The 20,186-nt window shown below is 41.8% G+C and overlaps 1 protein-coding gene across 1 annotated transcript; it reads right to left on the reverse strand.

The window, feature by feature from the left end:
- Positions 1-460: 460 nt before the first annotated feature.
- On the reverse strand, positions 461-18,219 carry TNFRSF11B (TNF receptor superfamily member 11b; the record flags this gene model as incomplete). Its single annotated transcript, XM_080639638.1, has 5 exons — positions 18,166-18,219; positions 6,332-6,701; positions 2,545-2,739; positions 2,008-2,232; positions 461-849 (listed from the first exon to the last, which is right to left on the reverse strand). The coding sequence occupies exons 1-5, from the start codon at positions 18,193-18,195 to the stop codon at positions 461-463; spliced, it is 1,209 nt and encodes a 402-aa protein (XP_080495764.1). The 5' UTR covers positions 18,196-18,219.
- Between the last annotated feature and the right edge of the window lie 1,967 nt (positions 18,220-20,186).

Genomic DNA, 20,186 nt, shown 5'->3' on the forward strand with positions numbered 1-20,186 from the left:
CCAGAAAAATATATGGGATCATTTTTGTTTAGCTAGAAAATATACAATGTGCTTTGCATTTCTCTTCCTAAAATTCAGTCTCATACAATTTCCATTTAACTTAATAAATATGTACAACAAAAATGTTTCTTCCTCAAAGAATATAAACAGCAAATACTGGAGTAGAGCCTGGTCTGGCATTCTTCTCTCATCTAGTGACTGTAGTGGGGCTTTTCAACTCTGAATGTGCAAAAATGCAGAATCAGACTCTTAGTGTTACCAACAGGTTAATAGCTTTTACAAAAGTGATTTTGTTTAAAAGAAAAAAACCCTCCAAAAACACTGCAGAAGATTTAGAGCTATTCCAGTCAGGCATTTCTATAAATAGTAAGACATAACGTAGGGAAACAACGTTCCAGTTTAATTACTGCTGGCAGTAATTAGGGAAAAATAGTCAGTGGAGGATGAAAAGTATCTTGAATTAGACACATCTTACTTTCACTGATTTAACTTGGTTCCCTATCATTTCCAAAAAGAGTTTCTGGTATAATCTGTACATCGTAAATCTGTGCAGAAACTTAATCACCTTCTTCAGACTTTGGATGGTTCGTTTTGGAAAGTGGTATGTTTTCAAGTGCTTCAGTCCATACATTAAACCCTTAATAGTGTCTTGGTCACCATTCTTTATCCTCCACAGACTGAGAAGCTTCAGAACTTGCTCTGTAGGTGGACATAGTTTCATTGTGCGCTCGATATCTTCCTTTCCCACTTTCTTGCCTGGTAAGCTTGCCATCAGTGTGTTGAGATGTTCAAAGGTGAGGTTTGGGTGCCCAATATGCTTTAAGACAGTGTTTTCACAAAGATCAATATCTATAGAAAGTAAAAAGAAAAGAGATGTAAGTACAACACATTACAACTTGGCCATGGCCTGCCAAAAAGGTTCCATAATTTCAAGGTGAATATTCCTTTCCAATTTTTTTTTTTTTTTTTACTTTATTTCAAATAATTATGTCAGCAAGGCTTCTCTTTTTTTAGGGTCCAATTATGAAAAGCACTCAGAGATATAATTAACTTTGCAATACGAACAGCCCCAAATTGGAAACAAACTTCATAGTAAGTATTTATTGTTATATGCTAGTTCCATCTATCTTGTGAAATGGTTTATGTATGTGATAGGGCTCCTAATATTTGGTTCCAGTGAACGAAAATTTTGCTGTTATTCTTCAGAAGTCTACGCAAGCTTTGCTAAAATAGTCAGTTTGGGTTTTGAAGTATTTCAGACACTTCACAGTCCCACATGAGCATACATACTAAACAGGAGAGGGGAAGAAACCAAACAATTTCTGCAGCATTTTCCAGATCTATTCTGAATAGGCAAAAGGTCATTTGAATGTGGCAGTTTTTGATGGTGGCTTACATGAAAAGAATTGGCCTGACTGTCACGAAACCCCTGGTTTTTTACATTGCAGCACTATTTCACCTTTGACACCTGTCTTGGCAGATTCAGCACAAAGCAGGTGGTGAACTGGCATGACAAATAGGTACCAGCAGGGAAAAAGAAGGGGAAGTCTGTCCATGTGTTCCTCACTCCCATGCATTCCCCATTCCGTGAGTAGATGTCCTAGTCTGAGCTGTTGATCTCCACAGAAAACAAATTGCACTCTCAGTTGCAGGCATCCAGCTCCCTCTAACCTCAAGAGCCACTGCTCAGATATAACAGTGGGAAACATTTCCCTGCTTGATCAAAATTCTTCATACATTGTTCAGTCTCAAAAGGGGATCTTGGCTGTGGCACCACACATGCTCCCAGGGGGGCTACAAGTCTAGGGAGAATTCAGTCCTCGACTGATCAGGGGAAGCTGAATTCTCTTGCTGCTTCCCCTCGATTTCACTGCACCAATAAAGCTCAGCCAAGCCCTGCGGGTCCTCAGAACATAACACATCACCAGGAGGTATTTGATCCTAAGCGATCTTTAAAATGCCATTTAGAGGATTTCTTTCAATATGCATGCTATCAAAATAAGGTACCTTGAATGATCTTCTTGACCATATCCTGTTCTTTGTTTTGCTGCTTCCATAATTTCAAAAGCTGGAAGGTCTGCTCTTGAGAACTGTGCCTTTGTTTAATCCTTTCGATGTTTTCTGTGCTAACCTTTGTCCCGGGCAAACTCTCTGCTAATATGTTCAGCCAGTTAGGTGTGAGCTGAGTAGGAACAGCAAACCTGAACAAAGCCTCCTCACACAGGGTTACATCTGAAATGAGAAAAGGAAAAAGAATGCATGAATTGCTCTAGCCTGTTACCTTCCCTCTCTCAGAAAGAAGAGCAAGCAGCAAGGATGGTAAGGAAAAACATTTCAAAAGCAAACTAAGTGGTCTTTGTAGCACTGCTGCTCTCTGTGCTTGAGTTTGGTTCAGTCTGACCTACAATAATTAAAACTTTACTATGGCCATCACCATAGCAGGCAAATGGCAAACAAGATAGATATTTGTGTCGTAAATGCAGATAGATTCATTTTAACTAAAAGGCATGTTTTCAGAGCACTCTTCCTTAATGTGATACATACCTATTCCACATTTCTGAGGTGTCGTATCTGTATTTTCCTGACAGATGTTGTCACGAACTGCATTTCCCTTCAATGCTGTTTTTAAACCCAGTGCACTGCAGTTTGTGTGCTTTAGACAGGCTGCTTTGGATGATGTTTCATTTGAGAAAAATCCTTCTGGACATCTCTTACACACAGTGTCACTCTCCGGGGTACCTGTGGGAACAGGAAAACAATGCATCCAATTACATGTAACCTCAACTGTGGAAAAAAACCCCAAGAATACACAAATAAACCGAAATATTCGTCTCCAAGTTGTCATTCTTCTGTTTTTCACATTTCTGGTCTATGAAGGCATCACATTTAGAAAAGAAGAAACAAACCCCACTCTAATTTTTAAAGACAAAAAAGATTCTTTAAGAAAATGATGCTCTGCTGGTGTCACAGAGTAAATAGTACTTACATACACTTGATACCAACTTTAAAGTCAGTAATTACTGATTAAATCAATAAGTTAGTAAAGTGATACCTTTAAGTCAGTGATTCCGTGACTCTGTTCAGACATTATATGATGTCTGACCTTCATCCTTCAACTGTATAAATATTCTGTAAAATACTGGCATAGGAAACTGCTCTGAATTGTACTCCAGAGTATCTGCCCAGAACTTAACTCAAACAGGTTACTTTAGTTCTAGCTAAAAATATAACCCCATAATATATTAACTAAAGGCCCTCTGTAAACTAATTTCCCTTCTCAAATATTAAATAATACCAGAAAATGTAATTCTGGTTATATTTCTGAACTTTTTTCTGGGCTTGAATAAAATATTATTAAAAGCAAAGAAAGTAGATTGTCCAATAGATCAAAAATACTTAATAGACATATATATGTTTTGCTTGGAGTTTTGCTTTTATAATGCATAGTTTTACTCCAATACAACAACAGAATGACAACTGATGGTTCTATGACATTGACAAAGAGGAAGTAAATAAATGCATGACTTCTGAAACAATGCAGTCTAACCACCAGTGGCAGGAAAATAACAGCCCCAGTAATTGCTGTATATTCACTTTTAATTCATCATTATTGACCCAGCATTTAAGCAAATGCCTAAATTATAATATCTAATATTTCATTATTGAACATGAACTTAAGCATATGCTTAAATATTTTTTTTAATAATTGGAAACTATATTTGAATAAGAAAATGCCTCCATCTAGTGCATTTTGGAAGTATTTACATGTGGATGCTTATTTTAATGCTAACTTTTAAGTAAATTTTATTTTTTGGGGGCATTTTCTTTGAGAAAAAGGGTACAAATCTCAAGTGTTCAACCAGCTGTGAAATAAAGAATAATACTTGCATACACCTGACCTAGCACTGCTTCATCAGACAAGGGAAAACAAAGGAGCAGTTTTTAGTTGCTGGGTATCTGAAAAGTCAGAGACCCTGTAGCTTGCTACACCCTCACCCAAATCCTCTGCACTCTGCAGCAGTGTCCAACCTGCAGCACCAGTGTCTGCCCTTGCCCTTTGTTGCACAATGAGCACTTCTGCAGCTCTGGGCTGTACACAACTTCAGTCAACACCTACACCTGAGCCGGCAGCAATCAGCTTTTCTGGGACATTGGAATTTTTAGCATTTTTCCCTGCTGCAGACTCGCTGCTGTTGTGCCGTGGCAGAGAGGAATGGGAAGAAAGGAGAGTCCCTGCAAACAGTGCGTCGTTCTGCTCACAGCTTCCTCTATAACCTTTGTGGCACAAGGGGGAAATAAACCAGGTAATCCATCAGTGTTCTCAGGGTTGAGCATAAAGCCACCTCCCAGCTTTACCAGCTTCTTCTTTGCTGCTTATCCGGCTGCTCTTGTTAAGGATGCAAACTGCCGCAGCCCTTCCACCCATGCACCACTCCCACCAATTTGCCTGGAATCCCCCCTTCTCTCCAGGGAAACAGCATCTGGGGATGGAGCTGCCTCGTAGCAGTGCTGCTTCTCCAGCACATTGCTGCTAAAATCTGCCATGTGCCAGGCCAACCGCGGCACAAAAGAACAAAGCCTTAATCTGCACTCACAAAAGGGGACTACCGAAGTAAAGTGATCTGCCCAATGTAATTATGAGCAGTGGGGAAAGAGATTGCTAATGCTTTAAGCTTTGAATGAAACACTGAACCACACCATCTCCCTGTGTGGCAATGGAAGCATAATTTTATACAGTTAGGTTTTATTTCACCTGAAATTACATCATTGCAAAGTTCAAGGCTATCATATGGCCGAAAGAAAAATATGGTCCATGCTTATTAAATTCTCAGCCGATGCCTCACCTCAAAACTGATTATTGACACAGGGGGATGAAATTATTTTTACAATGTTTTCATTCCTCATTTGAGGTCTGCTTGGGTTTAGCTGGTTCATTCTGATGGTCTTTTGGAAACCAACTTTCCAATAAATTACACCATTCAACAATTTATCTTCTTTCAAAGTTTGTTTCATTTTGGACTGAGGGATTCATATTTGCCTGCCATGGTTTCACTGTGCTCACAGGGATGCAGCACGCTGGTTGCTCAGACAATTTATACTTCTTTGTTCATCTCCCAGTCTTTCTGGGAACTTTGCTTCTGGCCCCTTTTGACTTGCTGCCGAGGTGTGGTGGAACCTCATTAATCCAAGCCCCTGGGTATAATAATTTAGGTTATGAAGGTTTATAATACAGAAATGTGGTAGCTGCCAGTGGAAATGCTTAACAGTTGGCCAGGGCATCAGGGTAATGCTCAGTTAACGAACTTCTCAGGGACTAATGAGCAGCTACAGCAGTGATGTTACTCCTTACATCAAGTTGCTCTCCAATGAGATATTCATAACCCAAGAACCCAAAACTCCCAACCTGCCATTCTTCAGAGCTCTAAGAAAGATGTACGGGCCAGCCCTAGTGTTTCTCACTGTATAGATGTAATTCCTAGGGAAGTAATGCCATAGTATGGAGATTGGTTGCCTATGGGTTTGTGTCTGAGGCACTTTGATTTCCTATATTCCCTTCCTCAGTGCTCTTCTTCGAGCAGTTATCAATCTCTGGTACAATGACAGAATACAATTCTTTCAGGCTAAATTAAATACTGGAGCTAAACTGGAACATGACATTTACCAAATGATAAAGGACATGTTTTGTTTTGAGAGAAGAACTTATTATTGGTTCAACAATTTATGTTGTCTTAAGTGAAGAATACACTCCACCAAAAAGAGCCCCGCTAGACATACAGCACAATGCCAGCCTGCTCGACAATGAAACGGTTGTTTGTTTGATAATAGCAACAGTTTCCCTAAGAGTTCCACTTAGGATGCTGGTAATTAATTATTACCACATATTGCTGTGATGCTAGAGCTATATTAATATTGTTATAATTATACACTTGGTGTCAAACACATAGTGCTCCTGGTGTTTGTCAAGATATACAGTTGCTTGAAACAGATTTCAAAATGAAAAACATTATTATTCACACACACAAATACCACATTCCAGATAATGTTCCTTTAAAAAAGCAATCCATCATGTTTCTCATTAGAGTGCAATTTGCTACATTTGCTCCTGCCATTAAGTTATATATTACAGTAGAAGCAGGGTATTCCACTGAGAAATGTTCCATTGGCTACAGCCCAAATGATGCAGGCTAGGAACAGGTTCAATTGGCTTTACAATTTACTGTTCTGTAATTTCTTCTGGACAAGCCTCTTTCCTAATCTTATACCTACCACAAGTCATTGACATGTGGTCAAGCTCTAATTAAATCTGTGTATATTGACAAGCAGTACGTACCTGGCTGTGCAACGCCAAACCCGGGAGGACACTCTGTGTGCTTTAAACAAAACTCCAGCTCCAGGTATCTGCCTTCGATGCACTCGCAGACACGGTTCTGTGTGCTGGTGCACTCCTGCTTGATGTACTGCAGCTCTTTGCAAATGGTGTTGCAGTACTGGCATTCATCGTCGCTGTTCCACTCTTCGGTGTAGTACTGGTCCGGACACGGGGCACACTGAGTCGGGCTGGTGGCTGTGCAGTGCTGCTTCACATAGCTCCCGGGAGGGCACTGGTCACACAGCAGCTGGCGAGATGTCCCTGGGTCGTAATGGGAGTACTTGGGGGGAGAGTCATCCTGGATGGTCCACTTAACAGAAATGTCCAAGAGCTACCAACAGGAAAAGAAAACATTGCTCACTTTAGTGTTGGGGAACACCGTGACTCATAGAGAAACCCACACTTTAATGAGTTCATAAGTCTAATCATCCGCTATCTTCAAAAAAATGTTTGTGTTAGCTCTTTATAAAATATTAGCCAGCTTCCGGGCTCTCTCGAGTCTGTCTTAGAATGGGAAAATTGTAGGATCTTATCCAGCAAATCTTCCAGACCTAAGTACTTCCTTTTTCTCCTAGAGATCCAGATCCTATTCTTCTCCCATTTACACCCTTTTAATGTCACTAGGCAATGACTTTTTACCACCTGGCACCAGAGAATCTGGCCTGTTAGTTTCATTGGTAACATGCTTGGTGCACAGCAAGGCTGGGATAATGCACTCCGGTGTTCTTAGGCATCAGGTGCTTCAGATATAAAAGAAATGGTATCTGGCCATAGAAATCTGAGCAGTGTGCTGAACCATTACTGCAGGTATGTTTCAAGGTGATTCCTTACAATATTTCTTTCCACCAGCAATGAATGGCTATAACAATATAGATTACTTTTAATGCCTTCTGTTTAATCTTGTACTGAAATACAGCAGTTCTGGGGCAGCTAGGTCAACTATGAAGATGCAGCTTCAGGCAGAGGAAGAGAATTCTGCAGTTTATGAAGGATACATTAAAGTCTTAATCACAAGAGTTGGAAGAGGCCAGGCTAATGCTTTCAATTCCTATCCAACACCACAGCCTTGAGTCTGTTGTGAGGACCTTGTTTGGTATGGATACACATCATAACACTCCTGCTTCCTGCAACAGTCTGCTTTGCTGGTCCGATTTGGGATGACCTGCCCTTTTGCAAAGACACCCTTCACATCAGACCAGTTTGGACTTGTAACTGAAAACTTGGCTCTGTGATTCCATCAGCCTATAAAAAAACATTCTCTTGAGTTTACTCCTCATCTACTGTCCAGGCTCTTCTCAATGGCAAACAATGATAGGACAAGGGCTAATGGGTATAAACTGGAACACAAGAGGTTCCACTTAAACTTGAGAAGAAACTTCTTCCAGTGAGGGTGACAGAACACTGGAACAGGCTGCCCAGGGGGGTTGTGGAGTCTCCTTCTCTGGAGACATTCAAAACCCACCTGGACACATTCCTATGTAACCTTATCTAGGTGTTCCTGCTCTGGCAGGGGGATTGGACTAGATGATCTTTTGAGGTCCCTTCCAATCTCTAACATACTGTGATACTGTGATACTGTGTCCCTAGCCCCATGGGGGTCTGCTGGCAGCTCGCTCCCACCACTGAGAACCCGGCTTTGTCTCAGTGCTATGTGACCAGTGTGCCACTTCTCTTCTAAAACTTGTATGTTTTACAAAGATGAAGTAAACTGCCTCTGAATAAAGATTTTTTTCTGTGTATCCATTTGAACTGTAGATCCAACTGACTCGCCTTTGTTGCTATTTTAATTCCAGTGAGCTAATGCAGAGTTGCCAATTCAATTTCAGGAACGTATTTTCCTCTTTTCCAATGCAGATGTCCCCAAAGTGTAAGTGGAAAGAACTCTTTTTATTCATTCAGACTATATTTCCTAAAGAGGCTTCATCTAAGGGCCTCACTTATGCCACAGCATAGCACTTCTCAAGTGATAATCTTATTAATGTTGGAAAGTACAATTTTATCATTCCTCTCGGTGTTCACACAAAGTAATAGTGGATGCCTAAATTAGGAATTCTTACTGCTTAAGAAAATATTCTTAAATGTGTTCTCCTGTTGCCTGTCTGTGAATCCACTTACATATATCTATACTTAGATACATTGAAAAATGAAATGCAGATAGTATGGATATTCCCCACAACCTCTTCTAGTTACCCTTGACTAAACCCTGTAACTTGTCCAATCTGTGATTTCTACACATGAAGATCCCACTTTCCTTTGTGGTCTCAATGCACAATCCCTTCCATTGTGGGAAATTCCTTATTACTCACTGAAGTCTGATATACCACTCCATTTTTCTTAAATGACTACCTCTTTCATGTGATCTATTTAACAAGAGGGTGCAGCCCATTCTTAAATAGTGCATGGCTTTCTATTGATGCAAAATGCACCCACCCTTAGTAAATCTGCAGCTTTGACTCTAGTAATAAGGAAGTCCTGGTAATACCATTAATTATTGATGCGAACAGTCCAGTTTTCTGTAATGTTTTTAATTCAGTAATAGGTAAAGCAGCATCCCAGAGTCCAAGATTCTCATGGGCACACGCATTCCCTTCCTTCACAGAACATAACAGACCGTAACATGTGGAGCAGATGCTACAGAGACAATCATCAACCCACATTTCATGCAGATGTCTGTCAAAACCCAAGACAACACCCAACACTGATGTAAATCACTGATGTGAAAATGATTAGGGACAGCAACCAGACATGCAGGCAGCACATCCTCCTACAGAAATGCCAATTTTTCTGCTCTGCAATGCATGGCTCACAACAAATCCTAAGCTGTCACTGCAGACGAATCTGCTCCTCTAGGTCATGCCTCTGCCCTTAGTGACACGTTTTCAGATGGTGAACATTTAGGTGGACCACTTCATGGCTGTTCAGCTCCCCTCTACAACATGCAGGAGCAAAAACAAGAAGATTTTCTCTGTTTCTGTTGCTCAACAATTTACATTGGAAAACATACATGAGGCAAGTGAGAAGTTTTGCTGCAGGGGATGATTCAGCATTAAAAATAGCTCAGATTCAATAATGAGAGTGTGAGAATATGGGGTTTTGTTGACAAAAATGGAGGCATTCGCTTTCTGAAGAATCTACAGCTATGTGAAGCAAGCCAATAAAAACTGAAAACAATTCAACACAATTTGAGAGGAACTGATTCAAAAATTGAGCAAAAAAATATGTGAACAATACGTGTGTGAGACCATGTGAAGTTTTGCTTTTGAAAGTACCAAAGCTTGATCTTCACTGGCAAAGGCTCTGACCGCACCACACAAGTCTTGGAAGGCAGATGCAGGGACTGTGAGAATGAAGACCCTAGGTCCACTGTGGGAGAGGATCTGGTTCGAGACCATCTTAAAAACCTAAATGTACACAAGTCCATGGGACCTGATGAAATCCATCCACGGTCCTGAAGGAGCTGGCAAATGAAGTTGCTAAGACACTGGCCATCATATTTGAAAAATCATGGCAGTCAGGTGAAGTTCCCGACAACTGGAAGAAGGGAAATATAACCCCCATTTTCAAGAAGGGGAAAATGGATGACCCAGGGAATTACAGACCAGTCAGTCTCACCTCTGTGCCTGGCAAGATCTTGAAACAGATTCCCCTGCAAGGCATGCTAAGGCACATGAAAAACAAGGAGGTGGTTGGTGACAGCCAGCATGGCTTCACTAAGGGGAAATCCTGCCTGACCAATTTGGTGGCCTTCTATGATGGGGCTACGGAACTGATGGACAGGGGCAGAGCAGTTGATGTCATCTACCTGGACTTGTGCAAAGCGTTCGACACTATCCCACACGACATCCTTGTCTCTAAATTGGAGAGACATCAATTTGATGGGTGGACCACTCGGTGGATAAAGAACTGGCTGGGTGGCCGCACGCAAAGAGTTGTGGTCAATGGCTCGATGTCCAGCTGGAGACCGGTAACGAGTGGTGTCCCTCAGGGATCGGTGTTGGGACCGGTCTTGTTCAACATCTTTGTCGGTGACATGGACAGTGGGATTGAGTGCGCCCTCAGCAAGTTTGCTGATGACACCAAGCTGTGTGGTTCGGTTGATACGCCGGAGGGAAGGGATGCCATCCAGAGGGACCTTGACACGCTTGTGAGGTGGGCTGATGCCAGCCTTATGAAGTTTAACCATGCCAAGTGCAAGGTCCTACACCTGGGTTGGAGCAATCCCAGGCACAGCTACAGGTTGGGCAGAGAAGAGATTCAGAGCAGCCCTGCAGAGAAGGACTTGGGGGTGTTGGTTGATGAGAAAATGAACATGAGCCGGCTGCAGTGTGCGCTCGCAGCCCAGAAAGCCAACTGTATCCTGGGCTGCATCAAGAGGAGCGTGACCAGCAGGTCAAAGGAGGTGATCCTGCCCCTCTACTCTGCTCTCGTGAGACCTCACTTGGAGTACTGTGTGCAGTTCTGGTGTCCTCAACATAAAAAGGACATGGAACTGTTGGCACAAGTCCAGAGGAGGGCCACGAGGATGATCAGGGGACTGGAGCACCTCCCGTATGAAGACAGGCTGAGAAAGTTGGAACTGTTCAGCCTGGAGAAGAGAAGGCTGCGTGGAGACCTCCTAGCAGTCTTCCAGTATCTGAAGGGGGCCTACGAGAATGCTGGGGATGGACTCTTCATCAGGGACTGTAGTGACAGGACAAGGGGTAACGGGTTCAAACTTACACAGGGGAAGTTTAGATTGGATACAAGGAAGAAATTCTTTACTGTGAGGGTGGTGAGGCACTGGAATGGGTTGCCCAGGGAGGTTGTGAATGCTCCATCCTTGGCGGTGTTCAAGGCCAGGTTGGATGAGGCCTTGGGTGGCATGGTTTAGTGTGAGGTGTCCCTGCCCATGGCAGGGGGGTTGGAACTGGATGATCTTAAGGTCCTTTCCAACCCTAACTATTCTATGATTCTATGATTCTATGAACTATTAATGGCAACCAGAATACTATTAATCTAAATGAGCATAACCAATGACCATAATAATAGGATTAATAAATCAGCATCACTAAAAGGACAATCAGTCTTTGCATTTGATATTTTCATTGTGTTTTTAAAAGAAAAGCACATCACACCTGTCTTCTCTTCTTTCCCAAAACTACACCTTATGTAGCTGCTTTAATTAGTGAGATCGGTGCCTGAGCCATATGTATGCAGGATCCAAATCTTCTATTTAGTATACAATTATGACAAAAGTTTCTTCAGTCAAACTAAAGCTATAAATGCAAACAATAGCTCAGTATTTTAACAGCACATTTCATACACCCTTTTCAATATAGATTACCATTACTGTTACTGTTTTACTACTAGGATCCTCTTAGTACTGTGAGCTGTGCAACTCATTGCCACAGGACATTGTAAATGGTTGAGTCCAGAATGTTATTTGACATAGTAATGGAGGAAAATAATAAAGGGTTATTAAACATAAACATCACCTTTTGATCAGGAAATCCCAAACCACAACTTGCTTGAGTCTGGAGGAGTGTTTTGAAAAAATATCACTATTTTTCTGCCTTTTTATTCCATCTCCTCTACGCATCAGTCATAAACCCCTGCCATGGACAGCATATGGGGCTTTTTAGGGCACTTTTTTTAGATTCTTTTTTTCTTACACCCAGTACAGCCATTAATATGTTGTCAAGTACATCTCCAGACTCCAATCCCCAGTACCACACTTCATCATAACACTACTGTAGGTCCCTTAATAATCCTTAGGAGAATAGACCTGCAGGATAGTCTTCTGACAGTCTGACAAAGACTGAAAACACCTAGCACACATGGGTATTCTGAATATTAATATGCACCTGCAAATCATAAGTTATCCTTGAGCCTACATCAAGTGCCAAAGTAAAAGCAATCTATTTTTCAGAAGGTTTGCAAAAATGAAGGAAGAACGGTGGAAGGTAATGAAGTATAATTTTAATAGTTTTACTGCAGCACAAACAGAATGAAAAGACTGTTTTTGTTCCCCAGCTCACAGAATAAGCTAGACGGGAATGTCACTAAATTGTTCTTTCTCCTGGCCTAAGACATGTTGAATTTGTGCTTATATTAGCAAGTTGGATCACCTGCTACAGCAGATTTGTAGAGCAAAACAGATGGTGCCAAGCACCTGACATCCACATTATGCATGATTCAGAGGGGGTATTTTGGACTAACTTCAGTCTGCTCTCATTGACTGAGCATGCATTAGTGGTTACAGTGCATCTGGTGCCTCTCTGGAGTCTGTCTCTGGATTTACTTTCATCAACCCAGTTTATCTTTGTAAATCCTCTTTGTGCACTCAAAGTCTGCCCTGATGTGCAAACTAAAATATAGTAAATAAGGATGGTCAGGAGAAGCCTTCAAAATCACATTCTCAAATCAAATTAAAATGGTAATTAAATGCATTTTATGTCATTCCTGACTTTTTTATTTCCTAAACTATGCTATGACCAACTTGGTAGCATATTGTCAGCCACGTAAAACCTCTGATAGACCTGAATACTTGTGCTTAAAGTTAGGCTATGTACTAAACACCTGAATCTCTGGTGTAAGAAATAGCACTATTTGAGCACAGAAAATGCCTTGATAAGAACTTACTAGTTCCGAATATTGGCTGTCGCAAAAGCTTCGTAGAAAGAAGGCTTCCTCCTATAATCATGCTGGCACTGGCCTGTTTTGCTCTTTTGGAGAAGAAGGCATGTTCCAGTTTGAAAGGAGGAAGAAACTAGAAGTCTGGCTTCAGTTTACTGGAATCAGTAGGGGCAATGAGCATGTTCACCCTTTAACCCTTAAGAAACTGAAGCTGAAGTCTATCATTGCTACACCTGGCCAAAGTCATGGATTTGTCATTCAGAAGGTTGAGTAAAATCCCGTTTGTCCTGGTTTAGCAAAGGTTAATTCAGCCTGTAAGAGGTTCAGAGAATGTTTAGAAGGAAATAGAGAGCTTCATCTTGAAGAGGATCTTGCTCAATAGCTTGACGAGTTAAAACAGAACCTATAGAATCAGTACACATAGTGAACACACGGAGGGAGAAAAACTGTCTCCATTAAAGGATAATGTCGGCAAATGAGAAGGGGATTCTTTTAACAGAGGAAGTTTGGGAACAGCCTTGTGCTAAGAAGCAGGTGCAAGAAACCCAAGAAGTTTAAATATAGCTCTTAATGTACTTCTGAAGGCAAATACATCATTTGGTTTCCTGGAACAGCTGAGGAATGGACTGAAAAGATCTACACAGTTTCTTTCAGTTTAAAACCCTGAGCAAACCCTTTATAACCCAACACTGATGGAAGCCAGTGATACTCAGTAGCTTGGTCATCTCAACAATTTAACTGTTAGTCTCATTCAGAGTGCACTCAATTGCAAATGGTTTTCCTAGGGGTAGTGAAATGCAAGGCTCAATTAAAATAAAACAATCCCAAAGGTTGAGGTTTTTGTTCTATGAGTATGAAAAGCTATCAGTAACAAAAAACTCATGACAAAATAAAAACAAACCAAAATCTAGTATCATTAACTACATCTATCAACCTATTGGGTGGAATACAGTTCTAGTGTCATGGGTTCAGTTCTGAAAGGACTGAAAAACTCAGTTCTGATCCAACTCCCTGAGCCAAATCCCAGGTACCACTCCAAATGGCTGTCTTTGTGTAACTACTGAAATACAAATCTAGTATAAGTCAGTGTCATGCAAGTAAATGGTGAGAATTCACTCAAAATGAGTTACCCAAGGTTAAAAAGCAATTCTTTGATTGTGACACTCAACACATTAAGCCTGAAGCCATATTATTCCATACCATCTTTATGTCAGTATACACAGTGCTAACATAAAAGGCCTTCGAAATCTATTTGTTTGAGCCCTTAGAAGATGTGTTTGGAAGAGAAATAATGTGATTGTAAAATTTCCTTTCAGATCTTGGGCATGAAAAAGTACACGCCCTTTTCTTTCATGTTTAAATGTAAGGCAAAGAGCCACTTGCTTTTTCTTGTTGAATTAAAATGAACTGGAAGACAAAGCACATGAAGTAAAAATCCTTCAAGCATCATCCACTTAAATCACTGCTTTGTGAGAGAAAAGAAAGTGGCTTTTTAGCATATGAAAATATTATTATATAGCTTGGCTTTGTGGTCTTTGGTTGTAGACCAAAGGAGAATGTTTAATTTGCTGAGAAAGATAAATCTGTTTCTGTTTTGCACTCCACAAGTATTCCGAAGCATATTTTCCTGTGTGATAAATAATCATTCAAGGCATCTGTCAGATTGCTGCTTGTGTTTGCTTTGGGTTCAAAGTAAAACCTCACAACTCTCCTACTTTGCTTTCTACACAAAGTATTTGAACAAAGTTAAGGCAGGAGACCTTCACTTACCCTCAGCCCTTAGGCAGAATGCCTCACAGTAATCATGCGCAGACCTCAAAGGAATCCCAGTGACAAAATAAAGCACTTAATGATACTAATGATGGCATCCTAATCAATAGCTTGTCATATCAAAACAGTATCTCTAGATCCAGTGCATGACAGCATCATGCTGGATCAGATCCACAGCCGTCTACTGCAAATAAACACTGTAAAATATTTTTCAACTAGGGAGAAAAGATTCCCACCCATCTGGGAGATACTCAGCTCTCATCCTTCTCTTCCTCTCACTGTTCTGGGTCACCCCATGCAATCACAGAATTCAACCTCTTTGGGCCAACAGCCACGCAGCACTGCTTATCCCGTGAGTTGGTGCAGACTCACTTAGAGTACAGCCCAGACAAAGCACCTCCTGGCAGACCGCAGCTAAGCATCAGGAGCACAATGACAGCTGAAATGGAGCTGTTTTCACTGGTTTGAGTTTAGCTTATAAAGTTCCACCATTCTGCCAATTGCTTCAATGCAATCCACTCACTTGGGACATAACGGGACCTACTTTTGTATGGAAGATGCTTTATAAAGTGGAGGATGCTCTTTTACATAAGGAATATGACTAGCGACTCTTCTGACTGACCTCCTGAGCCTAAGAAGGTTGGACCAGATGATCTCTGAGGTCCCTTCCAACCCAGTTTTCTATGGTTCTATGCTTCTGTATTTGAAACTGAGGCTATCAACCACTGTCTTCATTTCTCTGTCAGCAAGGCAATATGTCAACAACTCAAACCTCACAGAGAATTTATGAGGCACAAAGTTGTCATTCACAAAACAATTCAGGAGTCTAAACTACTGCTTCATTTTCAGTGCTAGGAAAATTACATTCATCTGAGGAACAGTTTTACATCTTATCGAAGACGTACTAAACTGAAAGTCTTGATATATATATATATAAGTTACATTTGCCTTGAAACCTGTAGAGGAAGAAAGCAGAAAAGACATACCAGCTACTCACCAAAAGAGGTGTCTTATCCAGAAGTCATATTTTGGAACATTATTTGCCAGCGTGACAGCAAGATTTAGAGCTAACCCAAACCTGGGCTGTTACCAGCTGCTGTTACCACCTGCAAGGCAGGCTTACTACAGTTTGCCTTGCACTGAACAGAATTACTAATGAGTGACTATTTAGGTAGCAAAACAGTATGACCAGTATTGTGTGCAAACAGGTGTTTTTCTCCAAGAAGAGCTGGAGTAGGAAATCTGCTAGCATAAAAGTTCAATACAGAAGGAACAAAACTGAAGTTTCTGTGAGATTTGAAGAGTTGGTGTTCTTTAAATTGTGACAATAGCTCTTAAAAATCCTTCTGGTAACCCTGGTGCTTTATTTTTAACCAACACAAATGCAGACAGTCAGAAAGAAAGTCAGACAGAAAGATAACTCCTACCCTCGCGGGCTGCAAAGCCACTGCTGCCTACACACAGCAAACCCAACAGGCAGGCCAGAAAAAGCATGTCACATGCGCCCGGAGTTCCAAAATAGAGAAAGGTCAAGTTTAAGGGTCAAGATAGTTACGTGACAAGTAACAAGACTCAGCTCTGGGGAATTTCTTTCAATTCAGTCTGATTTCATAACACTTGTCTGTTTGTAAGCAGTTCCAGTGTTCCAGCAAACAACACGCACATGTGTGCACCACCACAGCAGGTCCCCTTTCCGGAACCTTAGCAAAGAGGCCAAGACTGAAAGTACATCATGTCCAAAAAGTCTTTTTAGCTATGGTGTCTCCAAACAAGGTTTAAGGTATGTGTGAGCCAAACGCATACAACTTCGAGTTGCTGTTGTGCATCCTACAAGTGTTCTTATACAAGAGGCACTAAAACTACTTTTCTGAGCTCTAGCACATCTGACAGTACTTAAACTTCACTCATACTACTTAAACTCCACCATAACTTTCAATAAATTGCTTTTAAATAATAATAAAAAAAGAACTTGAATGATGAACCTCTCTGGTATGTACTCTTGCGCTGTCATATTTCAGCTCCAAGACTCATCTGCCAGAGGATTATGCTGAACTTCACTTAACACTATTACTTTATGGGAGAATACGAACAGGCACATTACATTTAATCAAAATCAAAACCTGATGTGATTATTTTAGAACAGCCACAGAGAAGAAGCCAAGCTGATAACAGATTAACTTCCTGTGCTTTCAAACAGATGAAGAAGGCACAACATCATACATGAGATGAAAAAGTTCTCCTGTGTTTCAGTTTGCTGACCATGAGTCTGACAATTTTTGCTTTCCTTGCACCATTAATTACTTCGGGTTTGTTTCTCAAAAAGCTCTTTCAGAAAGTTGTGCAGAGAGTAATAAACCCGCATTACTCATCGGATCCTGGAAATCTTGTTGCATTTATAAAGAGCTTTCAAAATAACTGGATCTCAGTTCTAACGCTCTGCCACAACATTAATGCCACTGTACTCACCAGAACAACCCAGGAGCAAGCTACTGCGCAGGCATGCATAACAGACTGCTCTGAATATTCTTTTGAATGTTTTTCTTTGAATGTTTTCTCATCCAGAAGATGAATTGCTTCCCAATAGAAGTTGCACAGTATCTGTCTGTATGGAGGTTTTAATTAATCTGATATCATACACAATTCCATAAGGCTAAATGGATTAAATGACATTTTGAAAGATTTACTGCACTTCTAACATCTCTAAATTTGCATCTGGAAGTATCTTGCTAAATCACCAAGTAAACAAAAACTTACTAAAGCAGGGGCTTATACCGGATTTAATAACACAACTTTTTCTCTAATAGCTACTGACACAGCTACTAATTCATCACTTGCTTGCACATGGAGCTGAATTTTCTAAGCCAAAACAAGCACCACATGCCTGTGCTTTCTTTAATGGAGTTCACAGTAGTTTTCCCGGGTAAGAGAGCTAGCCCAGTGTTTGAGATACTGATCAGTGCCGCTTCAGCAGAGATTACGGAGACAGGCAGAGATGGAGATTTTGTAACAAACATCTCAGCCTACAGCTTCTAAATTCGTTCCTAGATTCAGTGTTTTGTGTCAGCCTGGTTTGATGAAGCCTCACAAAAAGAGAGAGGAATATAGGAAAAAAGGCGAAAGAAAAGCAAATCATTCCACTACCTTAAGAATGGGATGAAAATCCCTGCTGCCTCTCTGGAGCTGGACGTGTCCATCGCACTCCAAACCTCACCAGGAAAGCTTGGTGTGATGAGATGAAAAGGGTTTACCAAGAAAACGGAGAGGAGGCAAAAAATCCCCAACCGAACAAAAGAATCCCCCCCCCCCAAAAAAAAAAACCCAAAACAAAACCCCAGGAGAATGTCTTTACAGTCTGATCTCTGAAGCTGCAATGCATCTTAAAGCCTATCTACCTCTCTGAAGGGACTTACCACAAGCGTGCAGCACAGGAACTTGTTCATTGTGGTCAGTGGAAGAAACCTCAGCGAGCTGGGAAATCAGGCAGAGAGTCAGCTCCTGCTCCAGTCTCCTAGCAGCCTGCTTACATCGCCCAACATTAAAGACACGATATATATATAGTCCCGGTGTAACAGGAAGCTTGGCTCAGCTTTGATCACTCATTCCCTACCATGACCAAACTTTTCTCTCTTGCGCGCTGTCTCTCCCCCCCTTTTTTTTTTTAAGGAACCTGTAAAACTTGATGACTTAATGGAACCCTTTGAGTGCTGTAACCACAGACTGGAAAATGCAGGAGGGAGTGTCAGGGGCTGGCCAGGGGAGGGTTTAATTAGGCTCTGTCTGGCTGTCTGGCTGTGTGTCCCCCTCCTTCCCTGAGCAGCTGCCTTGAAGGGGAGACCCATGACCCAGGAGTGACAGCAGCTCCCTCGGAGTCCCAGGCTCATGGGAGGCAGGGTTAGAAATCACTGCTGGAGGCTGAGCCCCAGGGCACTGCCATTTCCCAGGAGGAAGAGAGCTCCTTTGGCTCTGCTCCCCAGGGGTTTCCAGGATTGGGGCTGGCTGGGAGCAAAGGCCAGGGAGGGGAGGGCTGAGGGGAAGGAGGATCCGTGCTCGTTTCCCTTCCCTGCTGAGGCAGGAATGCGAGGAATGGGCCCACTGGCCTTGCCGCTTGCCAAGGCAGGCCTATGCAACAGGATGGGTGTCCGGCTGCCTGGAACGGCCACCGGACATCACTGGCCCTGAGGGGCTTTGTAAGGAAGAGCGACCTGTGAGAATGATACAGGTCTTTTGCATGAGCAGTTGTGATTTTCCAGTGACATTCAGTGCCTTCAGCAAGCCCTTGGCCATGGGAGAAGACCCATCAGGGCTCTTTATCCCACTTTCAGCTAGAAAAGGGCAATCTCCTAAAGCCTGAAGGATCAAACCTTAGGGGAACCTGTGTGCACCATGTGTGAGGCTGGGCACAGCTTTCCAGGGTGCAGAGAAAGGATTTCTCCTCCCAACCTACTCATATTCAGAAAGTGATTATGGAAGGCTGTGGGATCCTGGGGTAGAGGCCAAACCCAGATGTGCCTCCAGTTTTTACAGATGGTTTTCTCTCCCTTTTCACAAGCCAGACCAAAACCTCAGGCCTGGATATTCCAGCTCTTGAGCATTTGAAATCTGGGGCCCACGCTGGCTCTGGGATGTGCAGTTTTGCCCCTTTAAGTCACAAGTCTGTGCGGGATTGGCAAAAGAGTGAGGTGGAAAAAGCCTGCATCTCATTTCACAGAAACTGAGCTATGCTAAGTCAGGAAACCATTGTCTTCAAGGAGGACAGCCTCACACATTCCTCCTTACACATCTGTAACTGTTTGAACACCCATTAAGCATAACCTAAGATCAAAACAGATGCTGATTACACTTGTGAGGATGATAAAAATTCAAGACACTTGAATTAATGATGAGTTCCTTGTGAGAGGTGATATGAAACTCATGGAAACCCTACCACCAATGCTAGCATCTGTTGGGTAGTAGGCACCCCTTGATTTGTATGGAACCTTGACAGGATGCTGTAACTGTTCCCGTAATCTTTTCAGAGCCTTTTAATACTTTACTGTCTATTCTTATATATATTTATGAACATACTGCCCAGATAAAGGTGCAGTAGTGCAAATAAACGAGATCTACCCCTACATTTCTACGTTTTTGTTGTGGGGTAGGGAGAAGGACTGGTTTTGAAATTACCATCATTGCCCATGTCAGGGTAGTTTTACATGAGTATGGTATTCTCCATATAGGGACCAACTTTAAATGTCAACCAGAATACTACAGCAAGTCCCTCAGCAGGACTTATTTAAACCAAACTAACCGCTTAGAGGCCAAGAGCTGGATATGGCGATGTGTCACTTCTCCTGATTGGGAACAGCAAGCTCCACTGTCAGCTCAGAGGTGCCCGGGAAATCGGTGAGGCTGATTGCTTCCTGCTCAGTTATAACACAGAGAAAAGCACCAT

This window comes from Psittacula echo, assembly GCF_963264785.1.
Source record: "Psittacula echo genome assembly, chromosome: 2".
Taxonomy (NCBI): domain Eukaryota; kingdom Metazoa; phylum Chordata; class Aves; order Psittaciformes; family Psittacidae; genus Psittacula; species Psittacula echo.